This window comes from Crocodylus siamensis, chromosome 2 (genome assembly GCF_052110815.1).
Source record: "Crocodylus siamensis isolate JL-2025a chromosome 2, ASM5211081v1, whole genome shotgun sequence".
NCBI lineage: Eukaryota > Metazoa > Chordata > Crocodylia > Crocodylidae > Crocodylus > Crocodylus siamensis.
In genome coordinates this window covers 228,742,604-228,766,408 of record NC_143396.1, presented here as the reverse complement: position 1 = coordinate 228,766,408, position 23,805 = coordinate 228,742,604, and the positions used below count along the sequence as shown (strand labels likewise).

General features: G+C 45.4%; 1 protein-coding gene across 1 annotated transcript in view; it reads left to right on the top strand.

The window, feature by feature from the left end:
- The window catches only part of HEATR4 (HEAT repeat containing 4), a 48,979-nt gene that overhangs the window by 15,167 nt on the left and 10,007 nt on the right, over positions 1 to 23,805 (top strand). The window contains exons 7-14 of the mRNA XM_090033302.1: positions 2,860 to 3,020; positions 4,401 to 4,505; positions 12,129 to 12,247; positions 17,242 to 17,422; positions 18,509 to 18,578; positions 20,410 to 20,599; positions 22,094 to 22,172; positions 23,627 to 23,798. Of these exons, the coding sequence (XP_089889428.1) occupies positions 2,860 to 3,020; positions 4,401 to 4,505; positions 12,129 to 12,247; positions 17,242 to 17,422; positions 18,509 to 18,578; positions 20,410 to 20,599; positions 22,094 to 22,172; positions 23,627 to 23,798 (1,077 nt within the window). The remainder of the gene's footprint in view (positions 1 to 2,859; positions 3,021 to 4,400; positions 4,506 to 12,128; positions 12,248 to 17,241; positions 17,423 to 18,508; positions 18,579 to 20,409; positions 20,600 to 22,093; positions 22,173 to 23,626; positions 23,799 to 23,805) is intronic.

Sequence of the window (23,805 nt, the reverse complement as noted above, 5' to 3'; positions counted from 1 at the left end):
CTCCAAACTTTGAGAGACCACTCCAGAAACATCTGTACATGGTCCCTCTGGAGACCACTATCTCCTCTGTGCATGAGAATAGCAGCAAGGCATTTGCTGCTGCCTTTCTGAAGTTGGTGCATGCAAGCAGAAGTATGTGGGGCAGGGTGCACTTGAGAGCATTCTTCTCCAACAGTGCCACAGATGTGGTATAGGCATAGCGTTAGTTACAGTTGAAGAAGCAACTGGTCCATCTATTAAATATGTCTGGTCCACTCTGTATACCCTGTCACAGTCAGCAATACGGATGAATTCAAGACTGGTCCTTGCTTCACCTAGAAGTTATGATGTGACTCTAGTAGAGTGCAAAATTCATGGCTGTGGCAGGACGGCCTCTAGGGGTGCCGTGACCTCCCCTAGTGTCCTTGTCTACCGTGTCAAGTCTGGGTCTTTCACATCCTCCATCTCGCCCCGCCACATCTTTGCTCTTATTTGTTCAGTGGAGGAGGCTGCCTTCCTACCCTTCTTGGCACAGGGCCGGTCTTACTATGCCAGGATTTCCTCTGAGTCCCGGTGCTGGTCTTATCCTGGGACCAACTCTATACACGCGCCCCCTCCTGGGGCGGCTCTCTCTGACTGCACCCCTTCTCGCTCAGTCCGGAACCCCAACAGGCTTACTCCCCTCTCGGCATTTCCTATCTCTCAGGCAGCGCCCCACTCGGGCCTGCCTCCCTTATACTCCGCGGCCACTCGTGTCCTGACCTCTGTCCCACGCTCCCCACGGCCTCTATGCCCGCACTCGGGCCTGTGGTCACGCCTCCCGAGCTTGCTGCCCGCCCTGGGGCCCTTGCTCGCGCTCCTTATGTTCGTTGCCCACACTCGGGCCTTCTATGCCCCCACTGGGGCCCTCGCCCGCGCCTCTTGCACTCGCTGCCTGCACTCGGGCCTTCTATGCCCAACTTTGGCCTACGCCCCACTGGGGCTCTTCCCAATTGGGGCCTGTCCCGGTAATGCCCACGCTGGGCTGGGGTTGGGACCCCCCACTGCTTAGGCCCACCTTCCTGGGCCCACACCTTGGCTAGACTCTTCCCGAAGTTGCCCCAATGGGCTGGGGTCAGGACAACCCCACACGCAGCACCCTCCTTGGTGCCAGGAACTCCCCCACCTTACTGGGGAGCTCCTGCTGAGGCCTCCTCCACCCCTACAGCCTCGCCTGGTCCTCCAGTGTAATAATCACAACTCCACAAACTATGTTGGCTCTCTCCAATACCTTTCTCAGGGGTTCTCTCCCTCCCCTCGCATCATTGCAGCGGTCAAACTGCCAGCGTAAGCTCTGCTGCTCAGCTCTCCGCCACAGAGCTCCTGCGGTGGCCAGAGGGGAACTGTTTCTGGCCTCAGCCTTCCCTTCCTTATGAAGGCCAAGCCTCGCCCCCTGGCGATCAGCTGACTTACTCAGCTGCAACAGCTAACACCTGCTGCCTTACTAACTGGCAGCTAAGCCACTTCCTATCTTCAGTAGCAGGCACCCTAGTGCCCTGCTACAATGGCGCATGAACATAGTTCCTTCGTTTTCTCACTCCAAGATTGAGTTTTCACAGAAGAAGTGGGAATAGATCCATCCCACCCATTTCCACCCATTACCACAGATTCTTGCAACCTCAGGACCACTTCCAGCCATGCAACAAGAAGCCCCATTTTACTGAAACTCCAGGGTCTGGATTCTTTTTGTGTTCAGGAGACTTGCTTAGTCAGTCTGGTGGGGTCATTGCTGACTTACATGAACTATTTCAGCCTTCATCATAGGACGTGACCATCCCAGTTCTGTGACAGTCACAACGCTGTCACGCTCCAGCTGGACTCTGCCAGCTTTGCCCAGCAACAGATGCCATCAGCACTTTCCTCACAATCTGGAAAGCCCCTTTTTGACTGGCTGCATGGCCATGGCCATGTGCTGGGGAAACCCCGTCCCCTGTGGAAAACCCCGCGAACATCTTAGCGGGAAAACGTGACCAATCGGGGCTTGAAATTGGGCTTGTCATCTGGCCTATAAAAGCTAGGGTTGAGTTTCCACCCAGAGAGAGAAGCCAGAGCATTCACACCACTCAGTGGGTAGGCCTGGCCAGCTTCCCACGGCTTCTCCTGCCTCTGGAACCATAGGCAATCGTTTATGCACTCATCCATATCCGTTCATTCTCGATCTCGGATCCATCGTTTTGGTTTTTTTTTTGTTCGTCCCTCACCCGAACCGGGACAGAACCAAGTGTAACCGCCTGCGCAGCACATCAACACCGGTGGTGCATAAGTAAGAGATCAAATAAAAATGTTCTGGAACTGTTATGAGTCTACCTCTCCCTCTCGCAAACTAACATAAGGGGATAGAACCCATCAGGGCAGCAGTCACAACCTGGCTCACGCCCCGCACAGGCGTGTCTACACATGATGCTACATCGCTGTAGTAACACATTACAGCAACATAGGATCAGTGGGCACAAACCAAGATGTGGTAGCTACGTCACTGTAGCAATATGTTCCCTCATTATAGTGTGTCGCTTCAGCGATGTAGTAGCTAAAAACAATTGCACTGTTGACGTTGCACAGTACGGGCTGTTACTGCACCATCATTTAGTCCTTTCAGAAGGAAGTATTACATGACAGCACAGTAACAATGGTACCATAAGGGCATGTATTGACACATTCAGAGAGTAAAAGCCTGGATCTCAGACTAAGCTGGATCCTGTGCACGGCAATGTGAGCATTAAAGGTAGGTGGATGGATTCCCACCGCTTTGAACTGCACAGATGAAAACTTCTGTGGCAGAGGCATGGATGTTGTATCTTGCTGTATGGTAACCTCCTTTTCTCCTTTTCCCACTGTTGACAGGCAATTCTGCAGACAGCTGGGCAGCAGCACAGTGCCTGGCACTGGATGGTATCATCACGTTACCTGTAGTGACCAAGATCCTTTCCCAGCTGTTTGACAAGAATGATGAAACCACTGAGGAGCAAGCGTGTCTTCTATTAACCCAGCTCAGTGAACGCACAGTAGGTACCATACCACTCTGGGGGAAAAGAGAAACAGAAGAAAAAGAGAAAAAAGAGTTGAGTGGCTGGGAGCAGCACTGTCTCCCAGCTCTAGCTTCTGGTAGTTGAAGTTCACCCTATGTTGGTATCAAGCACAAGACCTGTTCACTGCCTAAATCCTTACCCTAATCCTGTGCACAGGGCTGAATTGCCGATTCTGAGATATGAGCTGATTCAGGGCAGCATTTGTTTTGATGTGGGTTCTTTGTTTTTATTCAAAGCTATCTCCTGGGACTTCTCAGCCACCTGACAGCAGAAATAACTTGTCTTTTGGATCCACATTTAATTTAATGTATTATTGGATTGGCAAGGGTTCTTAAAAAAATTAAAACGACTAATTTTTCTATGTAGATGTCTTTCCCCATAGAAGGGTTTCTTCTGCCCTTGTTCCTCAGATAATATGGGCATGTCCAGATGAGCACAGTCATAAGATATGTGGTACCACAAACACGTTTGCAGCACCACATACCAAGCAGTCTGGTGTTCTCCACACTGCAAGAGCACACTGCCTGAGTTGCACTGTGCCAGGTTTTTTTTTCCACAGGTTTTTTTGACCCTTGGATATCCAGGAGTCCAAAAACAAAACAAAACAGTGCAGCACACACACAGGCAGTATGCACTGCTGAAAAACAGAGCCAGGCTGCCTGGAACTGTGCTGTGGCTGGCAGCTAGTATCTGTCTGGCAGGATTGCCGTGGCTGCAGGCCTGGGAGGCCCCCAAGACCTCAGATAAGGCTGCTGGGGCCAGCATAGTGCAGACCTCAGCCTCCCCTACCACCCCCGAGGTAACTTGCCCTGCGCCAAAGCGCATGTGGCATGGATGTTCCCGGGGGACAAGTAGCTGCAGTGCAAGACGCTGCTGTTAGTTGGCCCCAGGGAACCAAACATCCATGTCTGGACATGCCCTATGAGAGCATTCATCATATAAAATATCTGGTCATCTTCATCATTCATTCACCCTGCTGACCATGAACCATGGCCATGATCCTTTCTCCTGCCACAAAGGAGATTCCTGCAATGTCCAAGTTCTGTCCTGCTATGCTTCTTAGTTCTGCCCTTCAATAGAAAGCAAAACTCATCTCACTTGCTACTGTGGCTTTATTTTTTGCTTTGGTATTTCTCTATGGACTGTAACATAAAAGCCGTCCCTTTGTGTTTTGATCAGGGGTTAGTCAATAGTCTTGGGAAATATTTCTGTAAATACTGTCAAAGTCATCAGCCCTGTGGATGAGACTTTTCCCCCTCCAGGGGCTTTTTTCATGTGCTCTCCTAGATGTTGTGCCAATTCCTCCTATGCTTGCTTTACCATGTACTGTATGTGAACAATTTGCCTCCCTTCCAGAGCTTGGTGTACTCCTTGCTGGCAGCAAAATTGAACAGTTGCCAGTGGAAAGATAGGATTTTGGCCTGCAAGGCTCTCTCCCGCATCCGTGGGTATGTCAGCCAGGTAAGACTCACTACAAGCTTGCTAGACATAAGTTAATGTCATAGTGTAAGTATTAGCTTGTTGCACTTGTTCAATAGTTCCCCCAAACATATTCACAGATACAAAGCAGACTGCATATAGCAGGCATGTCAAAGATACAGCCCAAGGACTGGATCCAGCCCATGGAGCCATACAGTCCAGCCTGTGGGTCTTGGAGCCAATCTGGTGTGCACTACATGCCATGCACAGGGCTGGATCCATCCTTGATGGGTGCTACACACAGCACGGAAGGCTGGTTTGGGGCCTGTGCTGTATGTAGTACCCATGCCAGACTGGCCTTGTGTGGTGGCTTTGGGGCCAGTTCAGACTGAGTCTACAGACTATCCCTGCATACCAAAGCCAACACATAGAGCCAGTCTAGTGCAGGTGCCACGTGCAGCACATGTCCCATGCCAGCTATGTGCGTGAGCCCCTTTGCCCTGGGCTGAAGCTCTGTGTAGCTTCAGTGTAGAGGGCTGGTCTATGGATCCAATCTGGCTTGCATACTGGCCCTGTACTGCTCATCTGGCCTTGTGTTTGCATCCCTGGTATATAGGGACAACTCCTGTACTGTCCACCAACGTAATGTGTCCCCTGCTGTCCAGTTGCCTAGGCCCTTCCCATGTTGTGCCTGGGCACATAGCAGTCAGCTGTTCCAGCTTCCCTATATCTGTGCAACATTGTCAGTTCCTTTATGTCTTGAGGCCTAAGACATTAGTACTATCACATCTGTTGCTGTGGAGATTGACTCCTCACAGTTACAAAGTAAGGGCTCATTGGTGCCCATGGATCTATCTATATAGGTACCATATCTGGTCTATATTTTGACTAGTCAGAGATCAGACTATTTGCTGATTTATAGATGTTTTCTTTTCTTTATATTATATGCAAAACTAAAATGTAGATTACCTCTCTAGATAATATGCTTTAGTACTTTCTAACCTGATTAGAAAGTTCTTCCTAATATTCAACCTACATTTCTCTGGTTGCAATATAAGCCTATTACTTCTTGTTCTGTCCTCTGTATTAAGCCTATGATTAAATCCTCCCTCAGTGTTCTTTTCTGAAGGCTAAATAATCACAGTTCTTCAAACCTTTCTTCATATGTAATGTTTATTATTTGTTGCTTTCCTCTGGACTCTTTCTGATTTGTTCTGATCTTTCTTGAGATACGTTACCCAAAACTGGACACAGGTGAGTCCTTACTAGTGCTGAATAGAGTAAAAGAAACACTTCCCTTGACTTGCAGATGATGGGGACCTGTTAATACATTCCAGTAAGCTATTAGCATTTTTTTCAACAAGAGCATACTGTTGACTTAATAGTCAGCATGTCATCTACTGTAACCCCCAGATGGAACAATCAATGTACAGATAATAATTGGGAACCACTTAGCTAACCTGTACTACTGCAGAAAATGATTTGTTGTGATTAAGGTCCATCTTGATTATCCAAATCAATGTAGTGAAACTTCTTTAGGAATTCCCCTCAACTTCACTGGTACAAGAGTGTACATACATCTTCTAGATAGTCCTCCTTGACTTGGAAGAGGGAATCTGCATATTGGCCTGTACAGTTTGAGAAAGACATGTAAATGGAAAAAGCTGAATCTAATTATCTTAATGTTTTCTTTTCTATCAACATCTTTTCAGTGATTCCTTTTCCTATTGTGTCTCACTAATGCAACATCATTGTTAGGTACAGCTGATTCCACAGAAGATTTAGAATGAACAATATACAAATACAGATGGAGAATGAGATTAGGAAAAATAAGGGGATTTGGAAAAAAAAAAGGCAAGTTTAATTCTTCTAAATGGCATCTGATTTTCTGAGAAGCTGTTCTCTCCATTGCCACTGAAGTCAATAGAGCTCAATTCTAGGAAGTTCACAGTATGTCACCAAGCTGGATCCTGATGGCATGGCACAGACCTTCATTTAAATAAGTTGGTCCGAATGATCTCCACCCCAGTGCTGAGGGAATTAGCTGAGGTCATTGCAGGACCCCTGGCACGGCTTTACAAAAGCTTGTGGTGCTCTGGTGTGGTGCCAGAGGACTGGAAGAAGGCCAACGTGGTTCCCATCTTCAAAAAAGGGAGGAAGGCGGACCCAGAAAACTATAGGCCAGTTAGTCTTACCTCGATCCTGGGTAAGCTTTTTGAGAGAATTATTCTGGCACATGTACACGAGGGGCCAGCGGGGGAGGTTATGCTTAGGGGCTTCATTAGAAGCAGGTCCTGTCAGACCAACCTGGTGGCCTTCTATGACCAGGTCACAAAATCCTTAGATGCAGAGGTAGCAGTGGATATAGCCTTTCTGGACTTTAGGTAGGCCTTCAACACTGTCTCTGACCCTGTTCCCATTAAAAAACTGGGGGATTGTGGTGTCGACACCTACACGGTCAAATGGGTCGCTAACTGGCTGGAGGGCTGCACCCAGAGAGTGGTGGTGGATGGGTCATTTTCAACCTGGAGGGCAGTCAGGAAGGCCAAGGCAGAGATGGAGATAGGACTAGCTTCCCGGATTAAGGACAATAAGAAGTCCTTCTTCAAATACAAAGGGGGTAAAAAGAGGGTCCTGGGTAATGTGGGGCCCCTGCAGGACACGATGGGCAACTTAGTCGTCATGCCAGATGACAAAGCTTACATATTTAACGATTTCTTTGCCTCTGTCTTCCTAAGTAGGGACCAGTTCAGCCACCTCCCTGCTGGACCCCCCTCGGGCCCTGGGAGAGACACGCCTGGGCCAGGGGTTAGCGAGGAGTTAGTTAGGGTACTTTTGGAGAGGCTGGACGTGTTCAAGTCCGCTGGTCTGGACAATCTTCACCCTAGGGTTCTACAGGAACTGTCCGAGGTCATTGCGGGACCCCTGGTGCGGCTCTATGAGCACTCGTGGTGCTCTGGCGAGGTGCCGGAGGACTGGAAGAGGGCCAATGTGGTCCCTATCTTCAAAAAGGGAAAAAAAGAGGACCCGGGAAATTACAGGCCAGTTAGTCTTACCTCAATCCCGGGTAAGCTCTTTGAAAAAATTATCCTGGCACACATCCAGGAGGGCCTTGCGGGGGAATGTATGCTCAGGGGCAACCAACATGGGTTCATCAGTGGCAGGTCTTGTCAGACCAACCTGGTGGCCTTTTACGATCAGGTCACCAAATCATTAGACGCAGGGGTTGCTGTGGATGTAGTCTTTCTGGACTTCCGGAAGGCTTTCGACACTGTCTCTCACCCTGTCCTCATCAAAAAGCTGGGAGACTGTGGTGTCGATGCCCACACAGTCAAATGGGTCGCTAACTGGTTGGAGGGCCGCACCCAGAGGGTGGTAGTGGATGGGTTCTTCTCGACCTGGAAGGACGTGGGCAGTGGGGTTCCGCAGGGCTCGGTCCTCGGGCCCGCACTGTTCAACATCTTCATCAGTGACTTGGATGAGGGGGTAGAAAGCACCCTGTTCAAGTTTGCTGATGACACTAAGTTGTGGGGGGATGTGGGTGCACTAGAAGGGTGCAATAGGCTACAAGCTGACCTTGACAGGTTGCAACGGTGGGCGGATGAGAATAGGATGGGGTTTAACACTGATAAGTGCAAGGTGTTGCACATGGGGAGGAAGAACCGGCACCACACTTACAGGTTGGGGAACTCCCCTCTTGCCAGCACGGAGACAGAAAAGGATCTTGGAGTCGTCATTGACTCCACGATGAACATGGGCCAGCAGTGTGGGGAGGCAGTCAAGAAGGCCAACCGTACCCTGTCATGCATCCACAGATGCATCTCGAGCAGGTCCAGGGAGGTGATCCTCCCCCTCTATGCGGCGCTGGTCAGGCCGCAGCTGGAGTACTGCGTCCAGTTCTGGGCGCCACACTTCAAGAGGGACGTGGACGATATCGAAAGAGTCCAGAGGAGGGCCACTCGTATGATCAGGGGTCAACAGGGCAGGCCTTATGAGGAGAGGCTACGGGACCTGAACCTGTTTAGCCTCCACAAGAGAAGGTTAAGGGGGGACCTTGTGGCCTGCTACAAACTGGTCAGGGGGGATCAGCAGGTACTGGGGGAGTCCCTGTTCCCCCGTGTGCCGCCAGGAGTGACCAGGAATAACGGTCACAAGCTGGCGGAGGGTAGGTTTAGATTAGATATTAGGAGGCGCTACTTCACAGTCAGGGCGGCTAGGGCCTGGAACCGGCTTCCAGGGGAAGTGGTGCAGGCTCCTAGCCTGGGGATTTTTAAAAGGAAGTTAGATGAGCACCTTGCCGGGGTCATCTGACCCCGGTGCTCTTTCCTGCCAAGGCAGGGGGTCGGACTAGATGATCTACCTAGGTCCCTTCCGACTCTAGCTACTATGAAACTATGGATGTGGGCAGTGGGGTTCTGCAGGGCTCGGTCCTCGGGCCCACACTGTTCAACATCTTCATCAGCAACTTGGACAAGGGGGTAAAAAGCACCCTGTTAAAATTTGCTGACGACACCAAGGTGTGAGGGGATGTGAGCATGCTAGAAGAGAGGAATAGGCTGCAATAGGCTCGACAGGTTACAGGGGTGGGCAGATGAGAACAGGATGGGTTTCAACACTGACAAGTGCAAGGTGATGCACCTGGGGAGGAAGAACCAGCAGCATACCTACAGGCTGGGGAACTCCCTTCTCGTCAGTGCAGAGGCAGAAAAGGATCTTGGAGTCATCATTGATGCCAAGATGAACATGGGCCGAGTGTGTGGGGATGCAGTCAGGAAGGCCAACCGCACCTTGTCATGCATCCACAGATGCATCTCAAGCAGATCCAAGGCTCCCCCTCTATGCAGCACTGGTCAGGCTGCAGCTGGAGTACTGCGTCCAGCTCTGGGTGCTGCACTTCAGGAGGGATGTGGACAACATGGAGAGGGTCCAGAGGAGGGCCACTTGCATGATCAGGGGGCAGCAGGGCAGGCCCTACGAGGAAAGGCTACGGGACCTGAACCTGTTCAGCCTCCACAAGAGAAGGCTGAGGGGGGATCTAGTGGCCTGTTACAAACTAGTCAGAGGAGACCAGCAGGCACTGGGGGAATGCCTGTTCTCCCGAACACTACCAGGAGTGACTAGAAATAATGGTCACAAGCTGGCAGAGGGTATATTCAGACTAGACATCAGGAGGCGCTACTTCACTGTCAGGGCGGCTAGGATCTGGAACCAACTATCAAGTGAAGTGGTGCTGGCTCCTACCCTGGGGGTCTTTAAGAGGAGGCTAGATGAACACCATGCTGGAGTTGTTTGACCCCAGTACTTTTTCCTGCCTCGGCGGGGGGTCGGACTTGATAATCTGCTCATGTCCCTTCCAACCCTACAAACTATGAAACGATGACAAGAATGTGTCCAATAAAGACTAACTGGATTGTTTTGACTATCCATACAAATGGAATTGTCCTTTAGTGACATCTTAAGGGTGAGGTCAAGAAAAATTATTGCAGTTGTTTTTGTTATATTTATTCATAGATATTCATGGCTTTGATCTTCCTCTTTTTTTAAGTCAGTGGTGAAGCTTCCATGACACCAGGCAGGATCAGAATCAGACTCTATTACTACACAAGTCTATTGTTTCTTCTCAACAGAGATTGCACAGTTCACTCAGGACACCTATCTTCTTTAAACCTCTCTTAAAGTATCTACCTATGACTTCTGTTTCTATGTGTGGGAGGCTTTTCATGTGTAACATTTTCTACTGTTAGTTAGTTAATCCAAATAGAATTGTCTCTTGTCAAAGCATTCTGCCATTCTAGAGGCAACAAGCTTACAAAATGAAGGGCCAAACCAATGCTATCCAAATAGAGTACTGTTGTCTACTAATGAGAAGAACAATTCCTGTTCTCCTTTCAAAAGCTAGGCAGTTTTCTGCTTAGATACTATTGTTAGCATATAAAAAAATCATGGGCAGCTTCTTACCCTAGGCAGACCCCCATCATTGTTTACTTTATTTGCTATTAAACAAGCAGGGTTTTTAATTCTTTTCCTCAACACAATTTACAATAAATTTTATTGGCACTTCTTCAACTCAGAGGCTTTGTAATAAATTCTACACTGAGTTACAGCATTAACACAAAGGAATAGAGAGATCTGTGTTTGCCCAGTGCCTAGTACAATGATATCCTGGTCAGGACTAGGTGCCTTAAGTGCTATGATTAAAAACCCCACTAGTAATACAGTTTCCATTCTAAGGCAGTACACTTACATGTATTTCTAAACCTATAGTTTTATGCAAACCATTTAATAGTTGAATTCAGGTTTAATTTTGTAAGAGTATTGCTAACACAATTTATGGTTGCTTTTTAAATATTTATAAAACCTTCCATCAGAAAACTTCTGACCAGCTATAATGAATGTTGAATGTAGTGTATGTAGGCTGTATATTTTAGGAATACTTTTATGTGGGCTTATTCAGCAGGTTGCTGTGTTTGTAACTCAGAAGCACAACTGCCCCCAGGCACCCAGGGAAGCTGCAACACATGTGGACAGCAGCAACTTTAGTTGCAGTCAAGTTGCCAGCACAATTGTGCAGTTGTGTGGCTGTGACGACAGTAGCTTTTTTTCTACTTTTCTCCCTCCCCAAGCTATCACCTGGAACAGCTGCCCTGGTCACCCCACCCTAGTTATGCTGCTGGTATAACTGCTCTCTCTAACTCCTGGGGACTTCTTGGATGGGTACAGGTTCAATATTACCAGTAATAACTAAGAACCTAACTATCACCATAACTGAGAAGGTGGCTAATTAACTGCAAAGGATTTGTTGATGGATGTTAACCAGCAGTTTCTATTTATTAATCAAGGCAGATGCAAGTTCACAAAGTGATGGAATTCTGGGCTTTTATTTTAATAGAGCCATTTTAATGTCAATTTTCAGACCTCATTCTGCAAGGTACTGAGTGGTCTCAATTCCCACTGACTTCAGGAGGAATTGTAAGGGTAATGGCATCCTGCAGGATCAAATCCCAAGTAAAGCCCTTAGGTTTTTAGCAAATCCCCATGGTGAGTATAGGAGGACACTGCCTTTCCTTACGTGGTTGCACAACTTCCTATTAAGGGTGAGACCATAAAACACACAGTGCTGGCCCCAGTTTGCTCCCAGTGAAGTAAATGATAAATCACTGATTGACTTGAACAGATAGTTTTAATCTTGACTACAAAAACAACAGAATTTCGGCATGGACAGAGGAAATGTTTTTACCAGCATGATTTGCATTATGCCAATGTAAAAATGGCAGTGAACAGATTATGCAAACCCCTAAGGTAGGGTAACTTCACACAGCCAGGTGAAGAATTATTCCAAAAAAACCAGAAACTGGAATGGTGTCACTTCATACAGGAGGAAGTCATTTGCTAAAGGGCAAGCAGGCTGTTATCAGTTTTGCTAGTCACAAGCAGCGAAGCACAATAATAGCTGCCAATAGTGCAAGCGGTGCTGGAATAACTGTACATCTATGCATTCCTGATCTTGGTGCAATTTACAGAATGATATAAGTTACCCTAGGGCAAGTGCTTGTACTATTAAGCTAATATTTAAGCCTTTAACAAAGATCCAATTTTGAAGTGGTATCTTGGCAATCAGAGCCAATGGTTAATTAATGCTGCGTAACTTCATTATCTTGTGTATAGGACCTAAAGAACAAGCTTGTTCAGCTAATGTGGAAAGACTGGAAATTAGACGTGCGCCAGGCAGCTGCCCTGGCACTGGGGCACATGAAGTTTGGAAAGGAAGTTCATGACCAACTCAGGTGATAGTCAGCTATCTTGGTAGCTTTGCTATTGTGAGAAAAAGATCAGTGCTATTATCATCCAAGTCCTTTGTTACTTTGTCAGCCTGCTGCTACACTAGTATTTCCTTTTTAAATATTAGAATCTATTTAAACTTTATACTCAGATCCTCAAAATTATTTTGGAGTCTACCCCCATCAATGAGGGTTAGGTGCTTAAATACTTTCAGAAATCTATGCTTAAATTGCCAGTGAATTATGCCAGGTTTTTTGACAGCACAATTTGGAATTAGGAGGTATTCTGTAAATCTAGGCTATGACAGTCCTCAGTTCTTCAAGGGGGGTCAGGTCGTGTGGACACTAAGAAGCACTGTTGACAGCCTAGAGTTCACAAGTTTGAGGCCATAACAGAAGCACTCATGGAGTCACCCTGTCAGATTCCAACGAATCTATGAATTCTGCTAAATACCTTGTCACACAAGGACATGAAAAAGGAAATGATCAGGCCTTCAAATACATACTGTATTTAGGAACCTTTTAAAGTAAAAGTATAGCCATATCAATTGCAAGAGCATTCTTTCACAAGCCCAGAAATTGTTACATAGACTACTTAGAAACTTTCATGGGAAAATAGTTACTTAATATACTTGTGTATAAACTAAGATAGTTTGTTGTTGCTTTCAAGGACCTGTTAAGTCCTACTGCAATACAATTAAAATAAGAATGAAGCAGCTATTCAGTGAGTACAAACTGAGGGTAGCTTTTAGAATCACAGAGTCATAGAAAATTAGGTTTGGAAGGGACCTGAGGAGGTCATCCTGTCCAATCCCCTGCTCAAAGCAGGACCATCCCACTTAGATCATCCCAGCCAAAGCTTTCTCTAGCTGGGTCTTAAAAACCTCCAAGGATGGAAAGTCCACAACCTCTCTGGGTAACCTGTTCCAATGTTTTAGTACCCTCCTAGTGAGAGTTTTTCCTAATATCTAATCCAAACTTGCCTTTCTGCAACTTGAGACAATTGCTCCTTGTTCTGTCACCCACTGAGAACAGCCTACCTCCACCCTCTTTTGAACCCCTGTTTCAGGTAGTTGAAGTCTGCTATTAAATCTCCTCTCAGTCTTGTCTTTCCCAGACTAGATAAGACCAGTTTCCTCAGCCTGTCTTCATAAGTCTCCCAGCCTCCCCCAGCATTTTCACTGTCCTCCGCTAGAGTGTCTCCAATTTGTCCATTGTTTCTGTAATGGGGGCCCAAAACTGAGCCCAGTACTCCAGATGTGGCCTCCCCAGTGCTAAATAAGGGGAATAATCACTTCCCTTCCTCTGCTGGCAACACCCCCTACCAAAGCAGATTGTTGTTTGGCAGAAAACTCTGTTGGCTCATATTAAGCTTATTGTTTACTATAACTCTCAGGTCCTTTTCTGCAGAACTGCTGCCCAGCCAGTCAGCCCCCAGCCTGTACTGGTGCATGGGATTGTTCCATCCTAAGTGCAGGGCTTTGCACTTGTCCTTGCTGAACCTCATGAGATTTCTTTTCATTCAATCCTCTAATTTGTCGAGGTCACTGTGAATCCTAACCCTACCCTCCACCATATCTACGACTCCCTTCAGCTTGGTGTCATCTGCAGACTTACTGGAGGTTCACTCTTCCAGGCCCTTGATGAAGACATTGAACAAAACTGGACCAACCTTCAGGTTGGAGGACCAACCGCTGGGGCACTCACTTGATACCAGCTGCCAACTAAACCTTAAGCTGTTGGTTGCTACCCTCTGGGCCCAATGCTTCAATCAGTTTTGTGTCTACCTTACAGTCCATTCATCCAGACCATACTTTCATAGCTTGCCTGCAAGAATGTTGTGAGAGATCGTATCAAAAGTCCTGTTAAAATAAGATATACCACTTCCACAGAGCCAGTCATCTCATCATAGAAGTCAGTCAGGTCGGTCAGGCATGACTGCACTTGGTGAATTGAGGCTAACTGTTCCTAATCACCTTCTTCTTCTTCAAGTGTTTAGAAATGGATTCCATGAGGATCTGATCCATGATTTTTCCAGGGACTGAGGTGAGGCTGACAGGTCTGTAGTTCCCTGGATCCTCGTTTTTCCCTTTCTTAAAGATGGGCACTATGTTTACCCTTTTCCAATCATCTGGGACCTCTCCTGATTGCCATGAGTTTTCAAAGACGGTGGCCAGTGGCTCTGCAATCTCATCAGCTAACTCCCTCAGCACACTTGGTGCATTGCACCCAGCTCCATGCACCAGCTTTTCTAAATAGTCAGTAACCTTCTCTTTCACCACTGAGGGCTGCTCACCTCCCCCGCAAGCTGTGCTGTCTGGTGCAGTAGTCTGGGAGCTGACCTTGCCTGTGAAGACTGTGGTGAAGGCAGCGTTGAACACTTCAGCCTTTTCTGCATCCTATGTCACTAGGTTGCCTCCCCCATTCATAAAGGTACCCATACTTTCCCCAATCCTCCCCTTGCTACCAACATACTTTTAGAAGCCCTTCTTGCTACCCTTCATGTCCCTTGCGAGCTGCAACTCCAACTGCACTTTAGCCTTCCTGATTTCCATTCTGTATACCCGACCAATACTCTTATACTTCTTCCTAGTTGTTTGTCCAAGTTTCCTCTTCTTATAAGCTTCTTTAGTTTACTGAAGAGTTTCCCTGCTAAGCCAAGCTGGTTTTCTGCCAAACAAGCTAGTCTTCCTGCACATGGGGATGGTTTGTTTCTGCATTCTCAGTAAAGCTTTAAAGTACAGCCAGCTATCTTGTACTGCTTTTCTGAAATCCAGGGTCCTTACTCTGCTGCTCTCCATCTTTCTTCTCCTCAGGGTCCTGAACTGAATCATCTTGTGGCTGCTGCTGCCCAAGTTGTTGTCTACCAGTACATTCCCTACCAATTCTTCCCTGTTTGTGAGCAACAGGTCAAGAAGAGCATGGCCCTTAGTTGGCTGCTTCAGGACTTGCACCATAAAGTTGTCCCCAACACTCTCCAAAAACTTCCTGGATTGCCTGTGTACTGCTGTATTGCCCTCCCAGCAGATGTCAGGGTGATTGAAGTTGCCCATGAGAACCAGGGCCTCTGTTCTGGAAACTTCCTCTAGTTGTTTGAAGAAAGCCTCAGCCACCTCATCCTCCTGTTCTGGTGGTCTATAGCAGACCCCCACCATGACATCACCTTTGTTGCTCTCTGATCTGACCATAACCAAGAGATTTTCAACAGGCCTATTTCCAGTTTTATATTGGAGCTCTTTGCAGTCATATGGCTCTTTTACAAACAGTGCAACTCCTCCTTTTCTCCCCTGCCTGTCCTTCGTGAAGTGTTTATGACCATCCATGACAGTGCTTGAGTCATGCAAGCTATCCCACCAAGTCTGTTATTCCAGTTACATCATAGTTGTGTGGCTGTGCAAGGACTTCTAGTTCTTCCTGCTTGTTTCCCAAGCTCCATGCATTTATGTACAGGCACCCAAGGTAATGAGTATTTGCCCTGATTTTTCAGAAGGAATTAGAACACGTCCCCTATTTTCCCCATCCTGCTTGCTCTTTCTCCCAGTCACTTGCTTCCTCACTTACCTCAGGGCTTTGATCTCCATCCCCCAGTGAACCTAGTTTAAAACCCTCCCCACTATGTTAGCCTGTCTGTAAAGATGCTCTTCCCCGATTCAGTGGCTGAATCTCTGAATCCAAATCAAGTCAAATTTTAATCTTTTCGAATCGAATCAGAACCCTCCAATTCAGTGAGATTCAGAAAGATTAAGCAATTCAGACATAGATACAGCTCTAAATGTTTTTTCTACATATCTCTAGGTAGCAGGCAGCTTGTGAATGCTGAGATGCTGGGGTGTATGGAGTGTCCCAGAGAAGCACAGGGGGTTCCCCAGCACATTTGGCAGCAGACCCGGAAGCGGACCAGAAGCACTTCTGGTCCACTTCCAGGTCTGCCAGGGAGTGCGCTGCCCCTTTCCCCCCTTGGCTCAGTGACTGGTGCCTCCTGGGTCTGGCGGGGGGGGCACCCAGGCTCCCCCACAGCTGATCACTGAGCCAGGGTGGGCGGGCACGCACGCTCCCTGGGAGACCCGGAAGTGGACCAGAACTACTTCTGGTCCGCTTCCCGGTTTGCCACCGAGCACATGGAGGGTCCCCCTACACTCCTGTGGGATGCTCCATGTGCCCCAGCATCACAGAATTCACAAGCCACGCTGGTACCTCGAGGTATGTAGAAAAAACATTTAAAGCTGTGTCTATATCCGAATAGCTGATTCACCAAATCAGCATCAAATCTTCAAATTCAGATTCTGCTGAATCAAATCAGGGACAGTGATCCTAATCAATGAATTGAATCACTGCGACAAATCCAAATTGAATAGGGCCCACTTCACACACACCCCTAATAGCATGATGGGGATGCCTAGGAGTCTCAGTATCCCACAGTCTTCCACTCCCCCTCCCTTCTCTCAAAGGGGAGGGGGGAAGGGAGAGAGAGTGGCTCGCTCCATAGGAGCCCACCAGGGAGCCTTGTGAAGACCTTGCTGCCATGGCTCCTTGAGTACTGATTCCCAGTGTTTTATGTTGAGCAGCTCTTGGCACTCTCTGGGGCTGCTCAAATGATGGCACTAATTTCTGATGTCTCTGAGGCTCCCCAGGACTGTTCAAGAGGTGCTGGGAATGCCTGGGGGTGCTAGGGTAAGGAGAGCAGTTCTTGCTCCAAATGTTTTCACAGTGCTATGTCCTGGAAACTCTAAGCACAGTAACTGGACAGCTGTCCAAACCCAGAGAATTTATGGATCAGCAGGTGAAGAAAAATAAGGGTTTGGGTGAATTTTGTGGAGCTGTTTATGTGCATCGCTCATTGTTAGTTCCCAGTTTATAAAAAGATGTGGCCTATAAAGAATATACAGCCATGTGCGTAAAGAGAGTTGGTGGAAAATCATGAGTAATTTTTGTGTGCATCTTTCTGGGCCATGCAAGCCAGCTGTAACAGTCATTCTTTAAGTGCGTATCTGTGCTCCCAGGGTGAAGCTGAAAAGGGGAGATTGCCGGACAAAGGTCGAAGCTCTGTCTTTGATTGGTTGGCTACAGTTCATGACAGCTAAGCTACTCCCTGGCTTTCTCCAGTGCTTCTCCAATGACTTTGTTGCAGTACGCCGGGAAGCTTGCCTTACAGCTGGAGCCCTCAGGATCAAAGATGAGACTGTGAGTGGCAAAAACCCTTTATACTGTTCCTGAGTGCAAAGTGAAAGCAGTTTATGCTCCTTTTATTTTATTTTTGTTTGTTAGGAGGAATGTCTTGAGGATGTTAGTGATGCAGAGCTGAGTAATTGTAGTTTGTGATTTTTTTTTTCCATACAGAGTTAAAAATAATTATGTCTCAAATGGCAGGGCACATTGAGATACTGCAAACAGGTATACAAATATGAGTAAAGGAGACAGTGGAACAAACGAACTCAGTCAGGAACTGTCTTTGCTCACTGCATATATATATCCTTAGACCTTCACCTGGAGACCAAACAACTATGAAATGTTGAGGTAGCTTACAGAAAGTTTAGTTGACATTTGGAATAATTGCTCCTAATTTGCAGTCTTCTCATCTCTTCCTAGTTGGAACCAGAACAGAACCCTAAAGAAAGAGAACCTTTGCAGACCATATGTGCACCTCATTGTCAAATCAAAGATTCTGTGAATTTCTGTGGCAAGCAAAATAAATAAATAAAGCAGTCATCAAGGCCAGTAGTTCTGGCACTACCCAGGCAGGTTTTGAATTGAGAAGGAATGATTCCCCCTCCTGAAAGGGCACGTGTTCTTTGCCAGAGTCAAAGACTTCCTGTAGAGGTTATACCAATAGCAAATTGCTCCTCTCATCTCTTCTGATCACAAATCTGATGATCCTCTACAAAACAAACCCTTTTGTCTCCAATTACCATCTCCTGCTTTCTGAATTTCCCCTTCTATCTATTCCCATATCACCTTACACACACTAGGACAATATTCCAACTAATGGGCTTTGCACTAAGCTTCCTCGCTCCAATTCCTGGTCAAAAACCTTCAGAAGCCCATCTTTTTCCTGAAGCATTCCAAGTATAATGTCCATACTCTGCCCTGTGTGAATTCTGTCCTCTATTGTTTTCACGCACTCTGCTAGCCTTTAAACTCTTTAGGGGAGGAATCTGTTCAGTGTGTGTTGCAGGTTGCATCCTATACAGCATCATATGCATGTATGATCCTATATGTATAATAAATCATGATACGAATACTATTAACAGTGGTACTCTTCTGTCTCAGGTCCTTAAATGCCTTTTGAAGACAATGCAGAATGATCCTCACTGGAAAATCAAGGCCTTTGCCATCAGAGGTACTGCAGAATTTGTTGCTAAAAACCCATGTCCTTAAAAGGCTGTTCTTCATGAGGATTTTAATCATTTACTTGGTTTTTAAAAAAAATACATTTTGAATTCCAAAAATAAGTTTTTAAAAGAAATTTTAATGCTAGACATGACACACATGAACAGAGTAAATCTAATAGTAACATTATACCAGTGTCCTTCAAACAGAGTAAGAAATCTAACACAGGACATATATTCTGAAACCTTGCTATTCTGTGTGTCCTAGAAGGGCTGACTGTTAACTTTTAAATAAAATCATTTGTCTGAATTCCACACCAGGAAAAAAAACACTTTTCTGATGGAGTTTTTGTTGGAAATAGGACACCATGGTACCCAAAACCATTGCAATCCAGCAAGAAGAACAATCCCTACCATGCTATAAATTCTTCAGTTACCGGTTTTAAATGCCAGAGTCCAGTGTAGCAAGCATGGGCAACCTATACAAGTGTCTAAAATCCAAGATAGTAAATTAATTTATCATTTGGATTTTGTAACCCATGTATAATTTTAGGGTGCATCATAAATCTTGTAAAAGTTTATGCTAATTTTCAGTCTTGTCCCCTGCCAACTCTGTGGCTTTCCATAGAATATTTGGTCAGATACAGAACCTTTGGCCTATCTTTCAGGCCTGCTTGGGAGCTGTCCAAGGTATCTCATTGAATCTACCTCAGGAGCTATGCTTCTCAGGAATTACAAAACAATCGTCTGTAAGGATTTATGAGTGACTGGAACAAGACTTGAGAGGGCACTGCTGGAGGAGATTAAAATAATCACTAATTTCATGGCCTTCAGATGAAGTGTAAAGCGCTTCTTGAGTTCAGCTTTTCCACAAATCTAACTGAAACAGTGAGAGAGAGAATATTGAGGAAGTGGGGGAGAAGAAATGAAGGAATAAAATAGAATAGTAGACAGAGAATGGGAAGGAAATTAAAAAAAAATCTTATTACCTTGCCAATGCCTGGCAGCAGGGACCCCCCTGGTGGCAGTAGCAGCAAAGAGGCATTGGCAGCCCCTCCACTGTCAGCACTTACACATCGCCTATGCTCCTAGTCCATCTTTCCTGTCTAAAGGAATCATAACGCAGTTATACTGTTACAGGTGCATTAGATGCAGCGTGAGTGCTTAGCCTTTCAATCTATTCTCTGTATCACATTTAAATATTTACAAGTCACCATAACACCATAAAAAATCTTATATATTTTTTTTTGTTTTCCTGTATTGCTGCAGCCTTCTTAGTATTTTCCACACCGTGATTATTAAAAAGTGCATTTCTTAAAGCTTGCTACCCAACATAGTCACTCAGTGAAATCAAGAAGTGCTGCATTTCAAATTTTTTTTAAATGTCGCTTTCAGAATCATAATTGTCTTGCGAATTTTATTCCTCTACAATGTAAACAAATCAAATGATGGATTGCTGAAACGGATGGGGTAAGGTTATGACCAGTAAATAATTATAGCTGTACAGGCTAAGAAGGATGTAATCAAATTCCGTGCCTCAAAATATAAACCATTACCATCTGGTACTGAGGTCCCCTCTTCCTCTCCTAGGTAGTACTTCACAACTGGCCCAGAGCACATTACTTGTTTACCATTTTTTGTAACAGTAACACAACTATCTGCTGCAGACCTCTTCTGACCCTGCAGGTAAACACTGTATTTTCTAAGAGTCTACAAACATTAAGTCTTTTGGAAACCTAATACACAGAAATAAGCACCTGAGTTAATGCTTCCACCCAGACCTTAGCATGGAAAATCAACAGATGGAAAATCAACATCACTTATTTTTTCTTTCTTTGGCAGCATTGGGCCAAATAGGCCATGTTAGCCCCTTGCTGAAACGTCTTCTTCTTTGGGCTATTCACTATGAGGAGGAGCCAGGAGTACGAAAGGAGGCCTGTCGTGCCATTGTCACCCTCCACTTGCAGGATGAAAGTGTTCAGGCCACGTTATTGGAAAGAGTGATTCTGGAGCCAAATGAGATGGTCAGAGAGTAAGTCGCTGTACATGCTCTGGCTAAAGAAAGCTCTCTCATCCTGTTCCTTTCAGCAGACACCCCATTTGATAACCAAGCAGCACACTGCACAGTCTCATGAATGCTACATACTTACAATATAGCGGAGATGGTGCAATAAGTGACTTGGAGGATGCTCCCCAAGTCAATTTTTATCCTGCACACACCTCCATTAAGCCTCCCCCATGGACTCCAAAGCCTACCTTTCCGAGTTCCTAAAGTTCATCACTTGGGATTGAGGAGCTAGATGGAAGGAAGTGTAGATATTCTTCTGTCACATCATTATTCAACCCCCTGCACCCACTTTACAAAATGTTCATCTCTGCCAAAACCTCCACAGTCAGGAGGTGCTTCTGTGTGCCCCATCATAGTCTCTCTTCTCACTCAGGTTGTCCAGACTGCTCTGGACCTGAAGTTGGATGTTGTAACTTACATAGGGAGGATCAGTCAGACTTCTCTGTTTTACCATAATTTCACAAGTGAAATGGAACATAAATGCTCTAATTCTATGAGTCTTAAACTGTAGTTCATAGTACACTTGCTAATAGACAGTGGAAAGGAAAAAACTGGCTGGCAAAATGGAGCTCGTTGCCAGCATTAAAGAAAGCTAAAGATAACCAAGTACCTTTCCAATATTGATTTTTTTCCTTGTAAGCAATTAATATAGTTGCCACAGATACATCATGGATTCTCAAACATGAGGCAAGAGATCCAGGAAACACTATTAAGTTCTGATCTGTATTATGGATAAACATTGAGAACTCATGCCTTAATTAAAATTTTAGCCATTACACCTTTCTCTTGATGAAAAGTGATATGAGATCTTTCAAGACTAAGGTCCCAATTCTGAGAGTGTGTGTATGTGTGTAGATAAGATCAAACTAACAACGCAACTGACTTTCATAGTTACACTTGATCTTACCTCCCAAGAGGCCAAGAAACAATAACCCTGTAAAAGCTAACATCTCTACCTAAGACCAGCGCCCTAGGACCGGTCAACCTATCAGTTTTGCTTCTCGGGGGAAAGCCTACATTCTAGCAATGTAACGTGTTGTGACACTTCTTCAGAAATAACTTCAGGGGAAGAGGATTGTCCTTAAATGTGTGTACTGAACGATATATGGGTAGTATGCCAGCACTGAAAAAGTTTAATGTGATAATCATACTTCCCTAATACCCTCCTAGAACCCCACCACATCTGGTACTTCTCCACAATTCTGTACTCTCAAGGCAAAATCTGGTGATGGACTCATCCATGCCAATAGGGGAACAAAATTCTTTCTTTCAGCCCTTTACACTACTAATAACCTCTTACCTCCATTTCACACATTTGAGGTTAATGAGAAAATTCAGCACAGATTGGAAAAAACTTGGCTGGTGTCCTGATAGAACAGTAACTTAATTTCTCCTTATAGTTATTTTATGATATTCTGCCACGTATATGTAATAAATCTTCTTATCACTTCCATTTAGGGAAATGAATCGAGCTATGAAGTCTCTCAACTTCCAACATAAAGAGGATCAGAAAACAATTGAGAAAATCAAGAATGAGGTGATAAGATACAGGGCTCTACTCACAGATGAAATTTGGTCTGAACTCTTGATTAAAGGACAGGAATACAATTCCCTCTTATTGATAAGGGGTTAGGAGGCAAGTGATTTCCTTCTGAGCACCTCTGCTACTTCCCTCTCTACATCCCTATGTGACACACTGCTATTAGAATTGTCCCAGCTAGTGGATACATGTCAGAAGACAGGAAGATGGGGTTCACCATCAGAGAGAACATGGAATGGAGATAGCCTCAAGTGTATACTGGTCAGAGTCTCAACGTAGCATCATGTATCCAGGTTGTAGCCATATTGGTCTAGAGGCAAAAGGAATCAGAACTCATGGTAGAGGTGATATCTTTTATTACAGTTTAAGCATCACTAAAAATAAGCATGCTTTTGCTCCTATGCATTAGGGCAGCCAAATGTGCATTTATTTAGTACCTCACATTGGAGGTTCTAAATGTGCATAAGGAAAAGTGCATTAATGCATGTGTAGATGCACCCAGTATGGATAGTATTACAGCCTGACTGGATGTTACTGCACAAGTTCCAGTATTGTATCTGCAATCTCTAACCACCTCTACAGTTCCATTAATGTAAAAAACCTGGGTTGTCCCACATCCAGGAACCAAAGCCCATAGTTTCCCTTCCAGTTTCTAAATGGCACCTGTGTTTTATCAGTGCAGTTAGCACATATTGGAAGTTTAGGGATCAAGTTAAAAACAGAAATTAATACTAAACTAACAAATAATGATAACTGAACGGAGTTATTGGTCATTTTATTGACTTGAGATGTGCAGATATTTTCATCTGCTGCAACAGAGAGAAGGCCTTTCTGCAGAATTTTCATCTAGTTTTATGAAGAATACACAGAGCTTTAGATAAGGAGCTTATGAATACAAAGAGCTTTTTTTTTCCAATGGAGGGGAAAATAAATTGTATCTTTTTTGCATTTGCCTGTAGAGAAGTGATTTTAACTACCTCCACCCCACAACATTTAATTAATTTCTTTCTAACTAAGAATTTACTTATGCATGATGAAAAGGTGGTGACAGTCCCACCAAAATCCTGATGCAATAGATTGGACATATTCACAGTTTTGACCCCAATGGTTAGATGAATAGTGGGGGGCCTCTCTGTGGACCAGATCAGGCCCTCTGTTGCCCCTAAAGGCCTAATCTATCACACAGGGCTAGATGACAGTGCCAGGGGCTTATGGGCAGGGTGGCTGATCTATCCACTGTACTCATTCACAAGGAGCTGGCAGCAGAGTTTAATTACTAGGTTTAATGGCCCATCTGCAACATGTGCTTACTTGCCTTTCTGCTATAACAATTGAAGGTAAAAAAAAAATTACTGGTGTTTGTCTGCCTAGAGTTCCATGAGGTAGAAGTTTCCAATTAGAAATGTAATGATTTTTTACATCCATCCCACATGCATATGTTTTTGATCCAGATTTCTAGCCTCAGCCAAAAGGCATTGGTGACCCAGAAACTGCTGAAACTTGAAGAGATTATAGACCATCTGTGGCAGAAAGCCAATCGAATCTATCATGCGGAGGAGCATAGCTCTGACTACAAGGATATACTGAAAAACCTGACGGCTGCTCTTGAATCCACTTCCATTGGTAATCA